Below are 20,329 nucleotides of genomic sequence, written 5' to 3'. Positions count from 1 at the left end.
CCTGTGCCTCCATCCTCAGCTCCATCATTGGCTGTTATTTGTCTTGACGCCACCTGCTCTCGATTGTTGTATATATATATTGTATATATATTAATCTAATAATAATATATTGAAAGGAACAAAATAAAAGGTATATATATTGTATTAATATATTTTTTTAATAATTATATGTAATTTATCAACATTTAATGATGAAATTTTATATCATTCAATAAATATATTTGCTATGATGCAAACACATAACTATTAAAAAAATTAACTTAAAATACATTTATTCAAACTCATAATCAGCTTAAAACTTTATAGAATTTAAATCCTACGATGCAGGCCAAACCAGCCATAAGTGGAACAGTAAAAGCCTATACTACCCTCGAACAAGTCAAAAAATTCCAAGCCAGTCCCAAATCCCTAACCCAAAAGCAGCGACCAGTTTCTCGTCTCCCTTCTCCTCCCTCGGCAGCATCCGTCATCTCTGGCGTCCATCGTCAGTTACCCATCATCTCCTGCCCGCCGTTGCTGCTGCACATTTTCCGGCGTCCCTTGTCCGTCGCCACTGCTTCATATTTCTCGCTCCCTTCGACCTGTCATCGCCGGTGCCACAGCGTTCCCGACCCGGCTTCACATCTCCGGCGTTACAGCGTCCCGTCATCTCCGTCTTCTTTGCTGCTGAAGGGAATGGCTTCAACGGGACAACCCGCGCCGTCTCTGAAGAGACGTGATCCGCCGGCGACAAGAGAAGGGGATAAGCTGATTATAACCCCTTTAGGTGCCGGTAACGAAGTAGGACGGTCTTGCGTTCATATGTCCTACAAAGGGAAGACAATTCTGGTAGGTTTTCCAATGGAAATATTTGTATTCTCAGTGTTAGTTTAATAGTGGCTGGGGTCGGTTCACTTTTTTCATATATTTTATTTTACTATTGTTTTTTTATTTGCACTGTATAGTTTGATTGTGGAATTCATCCTGCGTACTCGGGCATGGCTGCTTTGCCATACTTTGACGAAATTGATCCTTCTACCATTGATGTGCTCCTTGTCACTCAGTATGTTCTCCGTTTTTGCTTTTAAGTTAAATACTCAATTGATGTGGTTTATTCCTTCCCGTTGTCCCTTGGTTTATTCCCATAAACATTTGCCTATAAAGTAGGAATGTTTTACTTGGATCTTTATTGTTTCTATCTAACATGTTTCATCTCTTGAGTTGGATTGTACTTTGTAGAGAGAAAGGTAAGAGTTTATTATTCTTCAATGATACCTTCTCACAGTAGCAGGTCTCTTTATATAGAGTCTATATCAGTATAATAACAACCTAACTAACATCCTAACTAACTAACCAGCTAACCAATTAATAGCCACTATCGGCCCTTTTTAGATTTGCCCCTAGAGTCGTGACAATCTCCACCCCTTCAAACACTTCTTGTCCCCAAGAATTGATAGCTGTGGATCCCGTTCTTCATCCAATTCCAGCCTTCACAATTAGAATTCTTCTTCGACTTCTCTTGTTCTTTTCTCTTACTCGCCTTAGCCTCTTTTTCTTCCTCGTTCTTTGTTTTATTTGATGAATGAGAGGGGAAACAACATCTTGTTGTTCAACAGGTTTTTCAAACTCGTTTGAAGTACTGCCTTCATTTCCCTCTACCAAAATCTGTGCCAACTCCTCTGCCTCTTTAGCGGCTATGAAATCTCTAACAATATCAGTTGCTGTGATCTTTTCCTTTCCCGCATTCACAACATCTTCTACTTCCTCATCTTCCCTAGAGATCTCCTCAATAGGATTATCTTTTACTTCTTGAAGTTCCTGTTCCAATGTGGGCAATTCATTAACTTCTTGCTGTAAACTGAGGGTAGCCATAAAATTACCTTTGTCTTGCTGGCTGCTCTTAAGAAAACTTTTAAGTGGCAGCCCATGCTTTCTGCAAATGGCTTCTAGGGCTAATTCTTGCAGCCTCGCTTTCTCCACTGCTTGTTCCAATGTCATAGGATAGAACGTATTCACCATAAGTCTCAGCGTAACATTAAGACCATTAGTGAATGTTGATACAAAATAAGACTCATTCAAGGTTAGATGGGAATGGAGCGCCCGTGCTTTCAATTTCTCAAATTTGACCCAATACTCCATAATCGAGTCCTCGTGTTTCAACTTGCTGAACACCTTGTTGTAACTCGTCTCCAACCTGATCCTTCTTGGTAAGCTTAATAAAAAATTCATCAAACTTACTGGATGGACCGTTTCAATTTGCTATCAATACTATCCCAAGTATTTGCAATTCCTTTATCCATCTTCTTGGTTCAATCCCATGCAATTTTGCCTCTGCAACAGCTTCTAAGGGTCCCATCAGAAATCGAAATTGGTTCTTGTAACCTAGTCTGCCTCCTTAGTGGCCTCAAGTTCCATCCACATCTTCCACCCTCTGACAGAAATTAACAACAGCCTGATCACTTCAATTTTGCACCAAAGAACGTTCGACTTCCCTTATCACACGCCCTGCTGCGACTTCAAATTGGAGCCGTCGTTCGCAGAAGTAGCTTCGTCTTTCAATTCAGACTGAAAATCTTCGTAGTCATAGCCTTTCGTTTTGCGTTGTAGATTCCAGATTGCCCCAAGCCTGTGTCCACTTCTTACCCAATCGTCACCAGTGGTTGGAAGTTGAAATTCACCTGATGCGTTGTTGCATAGAACACATGAATCACCTCCAAGAATTGCACCAAGGGATTCAAGATCGCCCGGCCTACTTCCACGCCATGCCTTCACTCACCGAATCACCGTCCAACGGCTGCAAGCCTCTGACTCTGATGAAATTAATTGTTCTGGAGTCATCAAACTTGCCGCTTCTTAAATTATCTCCAGTGACTCGGTCAATTCCATCCCAAACTTAGATTGCTTCACCAGCTTCGCGTCTGTCTGTAAGCTCACCTGCACCAGCTTCGCCTCTATCATATTGCCTCGTCTTGGGTCGTGCCTTGCTCGCGTCCGTCAACCCAGATCACCTGCTTTCGTTCGTTCGTTCGTTCTGTCTCTTGTAATTAGGCTGGACTTGCTAGTAAATTTCGATGTTGCGCCCCAAACTGAACCCACTGAAATCTGGGTCCGCTATTGGATTCTTTGTCGCTTGAATTGTCGGAATCACTACTGAAACTAGTTGGATCCACAACCAAGAACGTTGGCTCTGATACCACTTGTCAAGACCCTAGGGTGTCCTAGGGTTTGAATAGGAATTTAGAAGAAGAAGAACAAAATTAGAGGGAGAGGCAAAATAGATTAAGGGAAAAAGAGAGAACAAGAGAGAGAGAGAGAGAGAGAGAGAGAGAGAGACAACAATGAGAGAAAGGTAAGAGTTTATTATTCTTCAATGATACCTTCTCACAGTAGCAGGTCTCTTTATATAGAACCTGTATCAATATAACAACAACTTAACTAACCTCCCTCTTAACCCCAGCTAACCAACTAACAGCTACTATCGACCCTTTACGAATTTGCCCCTAGGGTCATGACACCAGTGCTACTATGCTAGGATGCCATATATTCCACATACTAATAGAAGAGGGAAGTGGCTTGTGCTGGACCTTGTCTGAAGAATTGATCAACACGCAAACATACGAGGGGAGGGGAAGAGTTACAACATTGGCAGAGAGAGAGAGAGGAATGGGAGCATATTAAAGCTATGTTGAATGTGTAATCCAATCTCAGTTACCTTTTGTGGGCAATTAAATTTTGCAAATAAGTCGAACGAACCTTAAGAATTTTTCTTATTTAAAGTTAGGTGCGTTACAGGTTGACTAACCCTACAGAAAATTAGCAGGTTATCCCCCCAATCTGTCCTGTGTGATAATGATCCTCCTAGTCCTAACAATTAGGGTTGGAAACCCAGTTAACTCTATAGAATTGCCATCCTTGGCATTGCTTATTCCTAGTTCTGTCTAAAACCAATTGAATGAAGAGTGAATGGGTGATATTTTTGAAATATTAATTCACATCCAAGATTTAGTCACTAGTCAATGCATTATGATGATTATAGTTAGCTGACGTGTGGAGAACACTTCTCTCTTTCACATCACTTTTTGTTTTCAACATTCACTGTTTTTTACTTTCTCCATTGTCGAAACCATCTAAACTCAACCATTATTCCTCAATTCAATCTTTTTGCTTGCTAGGTTATTCAACTTTCTTCACCAATCGCAGATGAGACCTCATTGAAGCCACATTCACAAAGTTTCTTTAAATAACTTTTTATTTTTTTTTAGGCCATGGAGTTTTCAGGCTTAGTTGGCCCATCGGGTTTAGTGGGCCAACTAAACTTGGATCGGGTTTCATTGGCTCACCAAACCCAGTCATCAGGTTTAGTGCCCAACAAAGCCGATTATTATTATTATTATTATTATTTTTTTCATTTTTTCTTTCAATCCTTGGGTTCCATTTTTACTATAATGATCTCTAGGTAACTAAGAAAATCCATGGCAAAAAAAAAAAAAAAAAAGTGATTTAAATTTAATTTTGGGTTTAGTTGGCCTATCGGGTTTATTGGGCCAACAAAACCCGGATCGGGTTTCGTTGTCCCACCAAACCCGACCATCGGCTTTAGTGCCCAACAAAGCCCGATTATTATTATTATTATTCTTTTTTTCTTTCAATTCGTGGGTTCCATTATTACGAAAATGATTTCTAGCAATGTTATCTGGGATAGTTGAACGTAGAATGCCAACAAAATCGTCACTTGGTGCATGGGATGCCATTAGGTGACTATCGATCAAGTGTTCTAACTACTTACTAACCATTAACATTGGACCAACAAGATGATGTTATGTTATTGTTTTATCCAAATAAAAGTACAATTCTTAAACAATAATTTAATTTTGGGTCTATTAGGTAACTAGGAAAACACCATGGCACAAAAAAAAAAAAAAAAGGTTTAATTTTAGTTTCGGGTTTAGTGGGCAAACTAAATCTAGAGTGGGTTTCGTTGGCCCACCAAACCTAGTCATTGGGTTTAGTGCCCAACAAAGCTCGATTATTATTATTTTTTTTCATTTTTTCTTTCAATTTGTGAGTTCCATTATTACTAAAATGATCTCTAGGTTACTAGGAAAACCCATGGCAAAAAAATAAAAATAAAAATAAATAAATAAAAATAAAAATAAAAAGTGATTTAATTTTAATTTTGGGTTTAGTTGGCCCATCGGGTTTAGTGGGCCAACAAAATCCGGACCGGGTTTCGTTGGCCCACCAAACTCGGTCATCGGGTTTAGTGCCCAACAAAGCCCGATTATTTATTTATTTTTCATTTTTTATTTTTATTTTTTCTTTCAATCTGTGGGTTCCACTATTACTAAAATGATCTCTAGTAATGTTATCCGGGTTAATTGAACGTAGAATGCTAACAAAATCGTCACTTGGTGCATGGGATGCCATTAGGTGACTATCGATTAAGTTTTCTAACTAAACTATCTACTAACCATGAACATTGAAGCAAGATAATGTTATGATATTGTTTTACAACAACAACAACATATCCAGGCTTTATCCCCACTATGTGGGGTCGGCTACATGAATTCTAGATTTTCATGTATTTCTGTCTTTTGTCATATCTTCATTGATGTCCATACACTTCATATCAAACTTTAATGTTTCTCCCAAAATCTTCTTAGGTCTGCCTCTATCTTTTTTTTTGACTAATTGTTCTATTTCATCCATTCTCCTCACAGGAGCGTCTCTTGGTCTCCTTTTCACATGACCAAACCATCTTAGTCATTTTCTCTCATCTTCTCCTTTATTGGCACTACTCCTACCTTATTACGAATAACTTCATTTCTAATTTTATCTTTTCTTGTATGGCTGCACATCCATCTTAACATCCTCATCTCCGCTACGCTCGTATTTTGCTCATGCTGGTATTTGACTGCCCAACATTCTGAGCCGTACAACAAAACTGGTTTTATAGCTGTCCTATAGAATTTTCCTTTCAGTTTTAATGGGATTTTACCATCACATAACAGCCCCAATGCATTTCTCCATTTTAGCCAACCTGCCTTAATTCTATGTGTGACATCCTCGTGAATTTCTCCATCTTTTTGAATCACTAATCCCAAATATATAAAATGATATTTTCTTTGTAAGATTTGGTCTTCCAATTTTATTATAACATCCTCCACTCTTGCATTCTTACTAAATTTACATTCCATATATTCTGTTTTCTTTCTGCTTAATTTAAATCCCTTAGATTCTAAATTGTTTCTCCATAACTCAAGCTTAGTGTTCACTCCTTCTTTTGTTTCATCCACCAACACTATGTCGTTTGCAAAAAGCATATACCATGGCACCTCTATCTGAATATTTTTAGTGAGTTCATCCATTACTAAAGCAAATAAGTATGGACTTAGTGTAGAACCTTGATGCAACCCTATTGTAATTTTAAATGGTTCAGTATCTCCTTCGCATGTTTTGACCCTTGTCTCTGCACCATGATACATGTTCTTAAGAGCTTGTATATAGGCTATTCGGACTCTTTTCTTCTCTAAAACCCTCCATAATACTTCTCTAAGGACCCTATCATAGGCCTTTTCTAGATCTATAAACACCATATGTAGGTCCTTCTGATGCTCCCGATACCTTTCAATTAGGCGTCTCAGTAGGTATATAGCTTCCGTTGTTGACCTACCAGGCATGAAACCAAACTGATTTTCCGAGACCTCTGTCTCTGTTTCTTTTCTGAGCCTCTACTCTATTACTCTTTCCCAGAGTTTCATGGTATGGCTTATTAACTTAATTCCTCTGTAATTTTCACAGTTTTGAACATCTCCTTTGTTCTTATATATAGGGACCAAAGTACTCTTCTTCCACTCATCTAACATCTTTTTTGATTTAAGAATCGCGTTAGCCAGGAGATGCCCTCTTCTCCCATGCATTTCCATGCTTCTATTGGTATATTATCCGGTCCCACCACCTTATGATTTCTCATCTTTTTTAATGCTTGTCTTATTTCATTTGGACTTATGTGTCGATAAAATGTATAACTCACGTTCCCTTCAGAGTTACTAAGATGTCCCAACCTAACTCTTGTGTCGCCATTATCATTGAATAATTTTGTGAAATACTCCTTCCATCTCTCCTTAATCACTCCCTTATTCACTAATACATTTTGATTTTCATCTTTTATGCATTTCACTTGATTTAAATCCCTTGTTTTTCTTTCTCTTGCTTTAGCTAATTTATATATATCCCTTTCTCCATCTTTTGTATCAAGTCGTTTATATAGATTTTCGTATGCTTTTGATCTTGCGTCACTAACAGCTTTTTTTGCTGCCTTTTCTGATTCTTTGTAATTTTTTTGATTTTCTTCATTATTGCACTGATATACAGCCTTATAGCAAGTTTTCTTATTTTTAATTTTCAATTATACTTCTTCATTCCACCACCAAGAGTCCTTAAGGTTAGGGGCTCTACCATTTGTCTCTCTAAGCACTACCTTTGTTGTGCTTCTCAGGGCATTAGCCATTTCTCTCCACATTTGGTTTGTTTGTTCTTCTCCATTCCATTCTCTTCTACCCCTTAATTTTTCTTTGAAGATTAGTTGTTTCTCCCCTTTTAAATCCCACCACCTGATTATTAGATTTTGTTTTATGTGATTTTTTCTCTTCCAATTTTTTACTTGGACGTCAAGTACTAGAAGTCTATGTTGAGTAGTCAAACACTCTCCCGGTATCACCTTACAATCCCTACAACATACCCGGTCCTCTTGTCTCATGAGGAAGTAATCTATTTGGGTGCTTGATGTGACATTTTTATATGTGATTAAGTGTTCTTCCCGTTTTTTGAACCTAGTATTGGTTATGATGAGCCCATATGCCATTGCAAAATCTAGAATAGACTTACCCTCATTATTAATTTCCCCGAATCCATACCTTCCATATACCTCTCTATAGCTGTTTCCGTCTCTACCACGTGACCATTTAAGTCACCTCCTATAATCACTTTCTCTCCTCTTGGTATCATTTGTATGAGTCCTTCTAGGTCCTCCCAGAATTTTGTTTTTATCTCCTCACCTAACCTCGCTTGTGGTGCATATGTATTAAAGATATTCATAGTCATTCTTCCTAGAATAACCTTCACCATAGTAATCCTATCCCCTATTCTCTTTACATCCACTACCTCATCTACTAAGCTTTTATCCATAATAATCCCCACTCTATTTTTTGCTCGATCATTTCCTGTATACCATATTAGGTAACTAGGAAACCCCATGGAAAAAAAAATAAAAATAAAAAAAATGGTTTAATTTTAGTTTCGGGTTTAGTTGGTCCATTGGGTATTGTTGGCCCATCGGGTGTAGTGGGCCAACTAAATCCGGATTGAGTTTCATTGGCCCACCAAACCCGGTCATCGGGTTTTGTGCCCAACAAAATGTGATTATTTTTTCTTTCAATCCATGGGTTCCATTATTACTAAAATGATCTCTAGGTAACTAGGAAAACCTCGTGGCAATAAAAATAAAAAGTAATTTAATTTTAGTTTCAGGTTTAGTTGACCCATCAGGTTTAGTGGGCCAACAAAACCGAGATCAGGTTTCGTTGGCCCACCAAACCCGGTCATTGGGTTTAATGCCCAACAAAGCTCGATTATTATTTTTTAATTTTTTCTTTCAATCCGTAGGTTCCATTATTACTAAAATGATCTCTAGTTATGTTTTACTTTCAATTTTGTGGCGCTGTTGCAGGTAGTTGGAGGTGGTGGCGGTGTTGTAGGCTGCTGTAGTGGTTGTGGCTTTGGGGGTTTGTTGGAAAATGTGTTTTGTTGTGTATACAAATGGTGGGGCATTTTGGTCTTTTGATGTTTTTCTTTTTATTTTGAATTCTTAAATAAATTATTGATGTGAAAGATTAGATGGTGGGGTAAAAACTGGTAAAGTGGCTATAACATATAATTAATTTGTTTGGAAAGGACAAAAACGTTTTTTTTCTAGAAAAGCAGTTAAAAACAAATTTTATATTTTAGTGGTGGTTAATTTGTGCAATTTCCACTTTTCTTGTTCCTATTCTTGTTTGTTTTATAATATTTTCGAGCATTTCTTACTTCTAGGAGGTTTCAACATGTTTCCTTAGAAGTCTTGTATGCATTCCCCATCTTCAATTTTATACTATCAAGGAATATGTTTTCCATTATATTTTTTGACCTTAAATGCATCATTATTTCTTTTTGACTTTTGACACTAATTTGTTAATGATTAAGTGTATGCTAATGCTATTTGTTGTCAGCTTTCACTTGGATCATGCTGCTTCACTTCCATATTTCTTGGAGAAGGTTTGTTGCTTTCTTGAGTAATAGTTGCTCAATTAGCTCTCATAGTTTCCTTCTAGATGCTGATTCTGGATCTTTTCATAGACCACGTTCAAGGGGCGAGTTTTCATGACTCATGCAACAAAGGCCATCTATAAGTTGCTGTTATCAGATTATGTGAAAGTGAGCAAAGTTTCAGTTGAAGATATGTTGTATGATGAACAAGATATTCTTCGGTCAATGGACAAAATTGAGGTATGTTTACTTGTCGTAGTTGTCTTTTAACTTCCATAATCTCTTTGATCTTTCCCGATTTAGACCTTTCTTTCTTTTCATTTTCTAGTTTGTCTTTGTCGTCATTCCAAACTTATATGTATTTGTTGTAATCACTTGTATTAGATTAGCTTTTGTCTCGGGAGGAGGGTTTTTGTTAATTAGCATTTGTATATCACTTGTGTTATTCTAGAAGGTTTGTTTCTAGAAGGGTTCGTTAGCTGTAGTCCGATTAGTTGGTTGTAACTAGCCGATCTTTAGTTAGTTTTCTTTTTACTGCCTGGTGTATAAATAGAGGTTGGGTGAGAGGCATTCCATTATGTTGTCTTGTAGTGAGAAGGTGAGAGGAGTATGCGCAAGGTTGTACTTGAGATCAGAGAAGGTATCTCTTTGTATTCTTGGGTAGAGAAACTCTTTGCAGTTCTGGATATAAGACTGTTGAGAGTTATTGTGCATGTAATCCTTGATTTGTTCATTCAAGATAGTGGAGATATGTGCTTAAGGCAGTCTAGATGTAGGCCTTCTTTAGAAGACAAAATTAGGATAAATTGGTGTTGTTCTTGTTTCAATTTCATGTTCTTTATTTCTGTGTTTCTTTAATTCTTGTTGTTGTAAGGGTTTGAGAGATTCTGTGGGTAGGTCTTTTGTAAGTGCGAGTGTCTTAATAGGGAGCAGTGCTATTATTTTAACAGTATTTTTTATGTGGATTGCTAGAAGTAATTTACTTTTTGATATTTATTTTTTGTTTTTACTAGTGTTATTAAAGGCCCAAGGCGTACTTTGTTACAATTGAGAGCACTGTCGGTCCAAGAATTCACCCAAAAAACCAACAAATTTGACCACTCTTTGAGCACTCTCTCATCGATTCAATAATACAACATAAATAGAAAATTACAAATTTGACAAAGGATAAAGATAGAGCAATCAAACCACACAATACATTGAGATTTATCCTGGTTAGAATTGATTAAAACTAATCCTACATCCAGCCTTCACAGAGAGAGCAATCCATTATAATTTTGATGAAACTAGTACATATGAATCACTCGCACACCCCCACAATCCTCAGTGAAACAACCGAGAACCCTCCCTGCAAGATTACAAAGATATCTCTCTATCTTTTCTCTAGCAATACAAGTCTCTATAATCAATGAATATGATTAAAATATTAGGCCTTCAACAGACTACCCCACGCCTCTTATTTATAGACGCATCTTATTTATAGACATAAGAGGCGTGAGTTACCATGAGGAATACTCGGAATACCCTATCTACCCCTCAATTTTAAGTGCAATTTACCTTTTATTTCCTAATTTACCACTACCGAATATTAGCCTAATATGACCAAGTTGTTCTAGAATATCCGGCCACTCAATGCAAAACTTGAATAACAATTCTCCACCATTTTGCTTCGAGTTTCTGCCTGAAACCTACCTTCATCAAGCTGCTCATCATCTGGACCTGCATAAAACTGATCATTTATATAGTATAATCTGCAAGAGTCTTAAACAATGGTGTAATTTAGCCATAGGTACTGCCTTTGTGAATATATCGACTCCATTATCCTTACCAGCCACCTTTATTAGGTCTAATTCCTTTCTTTCAAGTATCTCCCTAATAAAATAGTACCTCACATCAATATGCTTAGTTTTCTTATGGTCGGCTTGATTCTTAGCTAAGTGAATAGCACTTTGGCTATCACACATTAAAGTAACCTTAATATTTTTCCCTAGGAGTTCACCTACTATACCATTCAACTATAAGGCTTCTTTTATAGCTTCAGTAGAGAAAATCACTACAGATTGTAAATTGGTTTTCCAGCTAATGGTTGAATTCCATAGCTTAAACACATATCATATAGAGGATCTCCTCTTATCTATATCCGCTGCATAATCAGCATTAGCAAATCTTAGAATATTAGGCTCTACATCTAAACTAGCTCCACCATAAACTAGAGCCATATTGATTGTTCCTTTCAAGTACCTAAATATCCACTTAACGACTTTTCAATGGTCTTTTCCTGGATTAACCATAAATTTGCTGGCCACACTCATAGCATGGGCTAGATTTGGCCTTGTACATAACATACAATACATAAGACTACCAACAACACTAGAGTAGGGAATTTTCTTCATCTCTCTCATGCTTTCTTCATCACTCGATGATTGAATGTGAGATAACTTAAAATGCTGAGCAAAAGGAACATTTACTTCCTTTGCCTCAAGCATGTGAAACATCCTAATGAGCTTCTCGAGATAGGACTATTGAGAAAGCTGGACCTTCCTAAGCTGTCTATTCCTAGATATTTCAATACCTAAGATCTTTCTAGCCTCTCCTAATTTCTTCATTTCAAAGACTGAATTTAATTTCAGCTTTAAACTTTGGATTTCCACATGTGATTGGCTGGCAATCAACCCGTCATCCACATAAAGGAGGAGATATATGGAAGTCTTAGAAGAAACATGCCTAAAATAAACGCAACTATCAAAGTTACTCCTCTTGAATCCTTGACACAACATGAATGTATCAAATTTCCTGTACCACTGTCTAGGGGATTGCTTAAGTCCATATAAGGACTTTTTCAACAAGCAAACTTGTTTCTCCTTTCCCCTAACTTCAAAACCTCTTGGCTGATGCATTAGAATATCTTTTTCTAATTCGCCATGGAAGAAGGCAGTGGTCACATCCATCTGTTCTAGGATTAGATCTAAATGGATAGTCATAGCAAGTAAAATCCTTATAGAAGTGTGTCTTACTACAAGAGAGAACACTTCATTAAAATCCACTCCTTCCACTTGGTTGAATCCTCTTGCTACTAACCTAGTCTTGTACCTAGGTTTTGATTCATTTCTTGCTCCTTCCTTGATCTTGTACAACCATTTACAATCTACCACCCTTTTACCTAAGGGTTTATCGACAAGGGTCCAAGTTTTATTCTTCCTTAAAGATTCCATTTCAGGTTCCATGGCTGCAAGCCATTTCTTTGAATCTTTGGATCTCACAGCCTCTTCATAAGAAAGAGGCTCATCTCCAGCTACCTCTAATGCACTTGAAAGTGCATATGCCACTAAGTCTGAGTATCCAAACCTTGATGGAGGTCTCACTACTCTCCTTTGCCTATCTCTAGCTACATTATACCTATTTAAATTAGGGCTGCTATCTAAACTTGAAGAACCAGCACTGTCGGTGTGCTGGTTTCCATCATAACTAGAGGAATCATTAATGTCTGATTGCTGAAAGTTATCTAAACTAGAGGATCTTATGCCAGCACTATGCTGTCCTGCTGCTAAGTCCATAAGACCATCATAAGCAGCATCATCCAAGTCTCAGGCTGTCACTTGCAGCATCATGACTGCTGCTGGCAGTATCATGACTGCCACTTGTAACAATATAATCAAGCTGTTTCTGAACAGCTTCTTTTGCCTTTCCCTGCTCATCCTCTATCAGATCATTTTTCAAGAAAGAATTTTCCTTAAAGACTACATCCCTACTTATAATAGTCTTTGGCATATCTTCTTCCAAACACCAAAGTTTGTAACCCTTCACCCCAATAGGATAACCTATAAATAGGCAATGTTTTGCCCTAGGTTCTAACTTGCCTTGCTTTACATGAGCATAGGCAATACGTCCAAACACCTTTATGTGCTCAAGGCTTGGCTTATGACTTTTCCACATCTCATATGGTGTTTTAAAGCCTATAGCTGAGGGGGACCTATTAATCAAATATGTAGCTGCAGTTACAGCTTCTCCCCCAAAAAGATTTACATAGCCTAATATGTATCAACATGCATCTCACCCTCTCTAAGAGGGTTCTATTCATCCTCTCGGCCAAGCCATTTTGCCTAGGGTTTCCGGGACCTATTAGGTGTATCACTATGCCATTTTCACTACACATATGGGAGAAGTCTTTATTACAATATTCAAGCCCATTATCAGTCCTAATTATTTTTATTTTCTTACCCATTTGATTTTCTATCATGATTTTCCAAGTTTTAAATACCTCAAAAGTTTGATCTTTTGATTTAAAAAAAAAAAACCAAACCATCCTAGAGAAATCATCTATTATGGATAAGAAGTACCTTGCCCCTCCATGAGTCAAGGATTGACTAGGGCCCCATAAATCCGAATGGATATAATCCAATGGGGCTTGGGATGAGTGAGCGGCTTTCTTATTGAATTTGACTTTAATAGACTTCCCTAGAATGCAGGTTTCACACTTGTCTAATGCTGTAAATTTTCCAGCAGAAATTTTTTTTGATTAGACAACTCCTTAAGTGCCATAAGCTAGACTGATCACTACAGTTGGCCTCTCTTAAGGCTGCATCACCACTTAATGTGGATGCCAGCACATAGATGCCATTCTTAAGGACAGCCTTCATGCACACTAGGGACCCTCTCAATACCTTAAGCATTCCACTATCTCCCTTATAGGAGTAGACATTTTTATCCTATTCTCCAAGTGATATTAGGTTCCTTTTTAAATCAGGAACATACCTAACATTAGTTAAAATTTTAACTAATCCATCATGCATCCTAAGTCTAATATTTCTAATTCCCACTATTCCACACTCATGGTTGTTTCCTAAAAGGACTCTACCTCCACCAATTTCCTTATAGTCTAGCAACCATTCTTTGTGAGGAGTCATATGAAATGAACACCCCAAATCAAGTACCCACCCATCCTTCTCATCCTTACTAGATACTACTAGTGCATCAGCACTATCATAGTCACAAATGGAGTTTGAAAATTCTGGGCTGGACTCTTATCATGGTACTCTTTCTTCCTATTTGGACAATGCTTCTTTTTATGTGCTTCCTCTTGGCAATGAAAGCACTTAATCACTTTCTTGCCACTTCTAGACTTTGACCGAGACCTATTTTTCTGTCTAGAGTCTTTCTTTTCTGTCCTAAATTTCACTGCTAGTACATCTCCAGCATTCTTTTTAGCCTCTACTTTATGTTGTAATTCCTTAGAATTCAAAGCCCCTATAACATCATCTAGAGCCAATTTGACCATGCTTCAAGATGTCAACAAAAGTCTCATTTGATTTTGGAAGTGAGTGCAATAAGACTAATGCCTTATCCTCGCCATCATACTTAATATCAATGTTTTCAAGATCTAAAAATAGTTTATTAAAACTATCAATGTGATCTTGTAACTTTTGACTCTCAATCATCTTGAATGAAAAGAACTTTGTTTTCAAATATAATTGGGTAGAAAGAGTTTTAGTCATATAGAAGGTTTCTAGCCTATTTCAAAGATCTTCCGTAGTTGTCATCTTTGACACCTCCCGCAATACTTTGTCTCCAAGGCTAAGAATTAGAATGTTAAAAGCTTTCTTGTTGATTTCCTTTCTCCTTTCACAGATTTCTTTTTTCTGTTCTTCAAATAGAGTCTCGGGTATTTTCTTTTGGGCCTCTAAGGCTTTGTCTAGACCTAGTTTTCCCAATAAGGCTCTCATCTTCATTTTCAATAGGCCAAAATCGTTTTAGTCATCGAATTTCTCAACATCATACTGTGCAGCAGAGGCTGTAGAAGCCATTTCTGCGAGTATGTGTCAAATTCTAACGGATCCTGAAGGTTCTTGAAGAGAGACCCGGCTTTGATACCAATTTGTTACAATTGGAAGCACTGTCGGTCCAACAATTCACCCAAATAACCACTCTTTGAGCACTCTCTCACCGATTCAATAATACAACATAAACAGAAAATTACAGAATTGACAAAGGATAAAGATAGAGCAATCAAACCACATAATACACCGAGATTTATTTTGGTTGGAACTGATTAAAACTAGTCCTACATCCAGTCTTCACAGAGAGAGCAATCCACTATAATCTTGATGAAAATAGTATATATGAATCACTCGCAAACCCCACAATCCTCACTGAAACAATCAAGAACCCTCATTGCAAGATTACAAAGATTTCTCTTTATATTTTCTCTAGCAATACAACTCTCTATAATCAATGAGTATGATCAGAATATTAGGCCTTCGATAGACTACCCCACGCCTCTTATTTATAGACATAAGAGGCGTGAGTTGCAACGAGGAATACTCGGAATACCCTATCTACCCCTCACTTAAATTTACATGCAATTAGCCTTTTATTTCCTAATTTGCCACTGTCGAATATTAGCCTAATATGATGGAATTCTTCTAGAATATCTAGCCACTCAATGCAAAACTTGAATAACATACCGAGGCGCAAAAGGGTGTTTAGAGCCTAAGGGCAAGGCGAGGTGCGTGCCTAGTGAAACTAGGCGCATGCTAACTACAAAAAAAAAAATATATATATATATATTTTAGTTGAAGAATATGGTATAAAATAGGTCATAACTTCTAAGAACATATTCACAAGCATGTTATCAAGAGAATTAAAAAATTTAACATATATTAACTAAAAAAAAATATTAAAACAAATTACATACCTGTAAATTTCAGCCAAGCTCATCCCTTCATATTTCGGCAACTCATATATAAGCATCACAAAAGTTAAAAACTTTGTGAAAAATTTAAAATCTATTGTTGGCATATATATATAATGAAAAGAACAATAAAAAATGTCAAAAGATGCAATTTAAAAGTCTTTAAATTAACTTAACTTAAAGTTTAAACAATTTATAGGTCTTAAATCTTAATTAAGATTAACTAATTATGTATTTTAAATAATATAAAAATCATTCTTATCATCAAGACCAACCATTTTCATATTTTCATCATTCGAAGCATCATCTCCAATATCGTCATCTTCCACATCATCTCCCTCTCCATCTTCATCAAGTTCAAATTCAATTGGAATATTTGAAGTAGTAGCCTTTTTGCTCTTTGTAAAATTTGGAGATGAAGCAATAAATATATACCCTAAATAGAAAAAAATTAAATAAAATAATAAACTATAAAATATAAATCCTAAAAACAGTTAAAAAAAGCCAGGTGCACCTAAATTGAAGGTTGCGCCTGAGGGTCTAGGCGCACTCGGGCATGCCTGGTTGGTTTGCGCTCGTCTAGGAGCATTCCAGGTGCCAAAGGTGCGCCTAGGTGCTCCTAGGCGCGCGCCCTTTAATAACCCTGGTTTTTACACACTGATGGTAAGGTATCAATTATCTCTTGGCATTATTATATTCTTGCTCCGGATGTATGACCATGCAAATGTTAACATTGTTTGCTTGAGAGCGATACTGATGCATTCTTTTTCTATATTTTTGATATTACAAATTTCATTTGCATCTAAAATACTAACGAGTTTGAGGTGCAATTTCACTGACTTGATTCTTGAAAATGGGAAGGTGACATTTATTGGCTACTGTTGAAAAGTCAAACTTCCCTCGTCAGTTTTTAAGTTTCATTTATGACAGTATTTCCCATGCGTAGGTTATTGACTTCCATCAAACCTTAGAAGTAAATGGAATCCGCTTTTGGTGTTACACTGCTGGCCATGTCCTTGGCGCTGCCATGTTCATGGTTGACATTGCTGGTGTCAGAGTCCTCTATACTGGAGATTATTCACGTGAAGAAGATCGGCATCTTCGTGCTGCTGAGCTTCCACAATTTTCTCCTGACATTTGCATAATTGAATCCACTTATGGTGTTCAACTTCATCAACCACGGCATATTCGAGAGAAGCGATTTACGGATGTCATTCACTCTACCGTTTCTCAAGGTGGTCGTGTCTTAATTCCAGCATTTGCCCTTGGCCGTGCCCAAGAACTGTTACTGATCCTTGATGAGTATTGGTCAAACCATCCTGAGCTCCATAATATTCCCATATATTATGCCTCCCCTCTTGCAAAGAGGTGCATGGCAGTTTATCAGACCTACATCAATTCCATGAATGAAAGGATACGGAACCAATTTGCCAATTCAAACCCCTTTGATTTCAAGCACATATCACCACTGAAAAGTATTGAGAATTTTGACGATGTAGGCCCCTCGGTTGTCATGGCAAGCCCGGGTGGGCTTCAGAGTGGGTTGTCTCGCCAGCTGTTTGATAAGTGGTGCTCTGATAAGAAAAATGCTTGCGTCATACCCGGATATGTTGTGGAGGGAACACTCGCAAAATCCATCATTAACGAACCCAAAGAAGTTACCCTAATGAATGGCCTAACAGCTCCTCTCAACATGCAGGTCCACTACATTTCCTTCTCGGCTCATGCAGATTATGCTCAGACAAGTACATTCTTGAAAGAGCTTATGCCTCCCAACATAATTCTTGTTCATGGAGAAGCTAATGAGATGGGGAGGCTGAAGCAGAAACTTATCTCTCTATTTGCTGATGGCAATACCAAAATCATTACCCCCAAGAACGCTCAGTCTGTTGAAATGTACTACAACTCCGATAAAATGGCAAAAACCATTGGAAGGCTGGCTGAAAAGGTCCCGGAAGCAGGTGAAGCAGTCAGTGGTTTGTTGGTGAAGAAGGGATTCACTTATCAGATCATGGCGCCCGATGATCTCCATGTGTTCTCACAGCTATCGACAGCCAATGTCATTCAAAGGATTAGCATCCCTTACTCTGGAGCGTTCGGCGTGATAAAGCACAGGCTAAAGCAGATATTTGAGAGTGTAGAATCGTCGAATGATGAAGAATCCGGGGTTCCTACTTTGTGCGTGCACAACTGCGCAACGGTGAAGCAGGAATCAGACAAACATATCTCAGTGCATTGGACTGCAGATCCCATAAGCGACATGGTCGCAGACTCAACCGTGGCTCTGGTGTTGAATATCAGCCGGGAGATGCCCAGAGTGTTTGTAGAGTCAGAGGGTGAAGTAAACGAAGAAGAAAAGGAGAGAAAGGCAGAGAAGATCTGCCGAGCGCTGCTTGCCTCGCTTTTTGGAGACGTGACGGCTGGAGAGAATGGAAGACTGGTGATAAGCGTGGATGGACAAATGGCACGGCTAGACAGGCTCACTGGCGACGTGGAGAGTGAGAATGAAGGCCTGCGGGAGAGGGTGAGAACAGCATTTCGCAGAATCCAAAGTGCTGTGAAGCCAATCCCCTCTTGTTCTTAGCTCTTAATCTTATCACCACAACTGTCATTAATCTTATGATGCTAAGCTGGGTGGTATCGTGGAGGGGTTTGTAATCCATCTTAGGAATGAATGTACGTTTCGAAGCTGTCTGGAATGGAATATGATTTGCCATGTGTGGAAATGTGTTTTGGATCTGGATTTGATTGGTGGAAAGTATTCCTTATTTAATTATCTCATCATTATGTATTTGAATGTCATTAATTAATAAGATTATCTTAAATTAGTTTAAATATAATATAAACAAACATAAACATTAAACATAAAATTAATTGTAATAAGTGGTAATAACTTAGCGGAGCAGTGACAACTGAGCAACCAAATTGATGACGACATCAACACCAAGCAATACGATTGCAAGAGAGAACAACGACAATAGGATTGAGTCTCGAATTGATAGCAACACGAGCTTCGAGCAAGAAGCAATTGACAACGATGACGAGAGAGTATGATGGCAAGAGCACCAAATATTCTCTCAATTCCCTCAGTTATAAAGGTTCGAATCGACGACCAATCGAGTACCGAGCAAGGAGCAATTGTTAGATATTGATGATGGCAAGTGACAAGCGTGAGAGTGAGAACGATGATTAGAGGTTTGAGGCAAAATGATTTTTTGATTCAAAAGTTAGGGTTTAGGCTAAAATTAATGTAAAAATTGAAGAGAATGAGAAAAATATTAAAAGAATATAATATATATATATATATTTATTCACTAGTTAGAGATGAATTACTTCCTTCTCTAAACATATTCGATCGTGAAATGAAAATGTGTTTCTAAAGGTTTTTTGTAATTGCAAAACACTCTTGAAATGTTTGATAAACTACAAAAATGAAAAACTTTTAGACCACCTTTAATATTTTCGAAATAGGAAATATTTTAAAAATGTCGAAACATGTCTCCAAACTGTTTTAGTGTCTCATAGCTTTTAAGGGTTAGTTTGGCTATGCGGTTTGATTACTTATAAACTATTTATTTAATTCATAAGCTGTCAAACGTTTTGCAACTATATGTTTAGCAAACTCAAATAGCTTAAAAGTTGTATAGCTTAAACGCTATTTCAACAACTTTTTGAGAAGCTATTCCTCCTCAGCTTTCAAAAAAAATTACTAAAAGAAAGCTAAGTTGACCATATAAATGACTTATTTACCTTCAACCAAAACATCAATTTTCAACTTATATCATTCTTTTTCAACCCTTTGCAACCAATTCTTGACTGCCATTGTTGCTCGTCGTCCTTCGCCACAGCCATTGCCTTTACTTTTGCCTCTAACTCCTTCGTCGCCGTCAATTGCTGTCTCTAGCTCTACCATCTCTAGTAGTCGTCGCCTCAAACCCATCCCCATCCCTATCGATTGCCGCCTCCAACCTGAATCGCCATCTGTCGCAACCTCAATCGTTGCCCACGCCTCCATCCTCGACTCCATACTTAGTTGCTGCTTGCCTCAACATCGCGTGCTCTTGATTGTTGTGTTTATATATATATATATTATATTTATTAATCTAATAATAATATATTGAAAGAAAAAAATAAAAAAGAATATTATATTAATATATTTTTTTAATAATTATGTGTAATTTATCAATATTTAATGATAAAATTTTATATCATTCAATAAACATGTCTATTTTCGTCTTTTTATCAAATTATAATAATTTATTAATTTTTTCAAACTAAACACATAATTAATAATTATTAACTTAAAATCACATTTATTCAAACTCATTATCATCTTAAATTTTATAGAATTTAAATGCT

The 20,329-nt window shown here is 37.3% G+C and overlaps 1 protein-coding gene across 1 annotated transcript; it reads left to right on the top strand.

The window, feature by feature from the left end:
- Window positions 1–374: 374 nt before the first annotated feature.
- Window positions 375–18,751, top strand: LOC127801696 (cleavage and polyadenylation specificity factor subunit 3-I-like). Its single transcript, XM_052337037.1, has 5 exons — window positions 375–828; window positions 945–1,042; window positions 9,246–9,291; window positions 9,373–9,522; window positions 16,917–18,751. The coding sequence occupies exons 1-5, from the start codon at window positions 676–678 to the stop codon at window positions 18,552–18,554; spliced, it is 2,085 nt and encodes a 694-aa protein (XP_052192997.1). The 5' UTR covers window positions 375–675; the 3' UTR covers window positions 18,555–18,751.
- The last annotated feature ends 1,578 nt before the right edge of the window (window positions 18,752–20,329 follow it).

The sequence above is a fragment of the Diospyros lotus genome, chromosome 5 (assembly GCF_014633365.1).
Source record: "Diospyros lotus cultivar Yz01 chromosome 5, ASM1463336v1, whole genome shotgun sequence".
In the NCBI taxonomy this organism is placed as follows: domain Eukaryota; kingdom Viridiplantae; phylum Streptophyta; class Magnoliopsida; order Ericales; family Ebenaceae; genus Diospyros; species Diospyros lotus.
Note: the sequence above shows the minus strand (reverse complement) of the source record. Positions and strands in the feature narration are given on the sequence as shown.

What these genes read in the sequence shown, in the direction of transcription:
- LOC127801696 (XM_052337037.1), top strand. Translation starts at nt 676, where the DNA reads ATGGCTTCAACGGGACAACCCGCGCCGTCTCTGAAGAGACGTGATCCG. An exon ending in GATGTGCTCCTTGTCACTCA is followed by an intron (nt 1,043 to 9,245) that starts GTATGTTCTCCG and finishes ATTTGTTGTCAG; the next exon opens with CTTTCACTTGGATCATGCTG. An exon ending in GGTCAATGGACAAAATTGAG is followed by an intron (nt 9,523 to 16,916) that starts GTATGTTTACTT and finishes TCCCATGCGTAG; the next exon opens with GTTATTGACTTCCATCAAAC.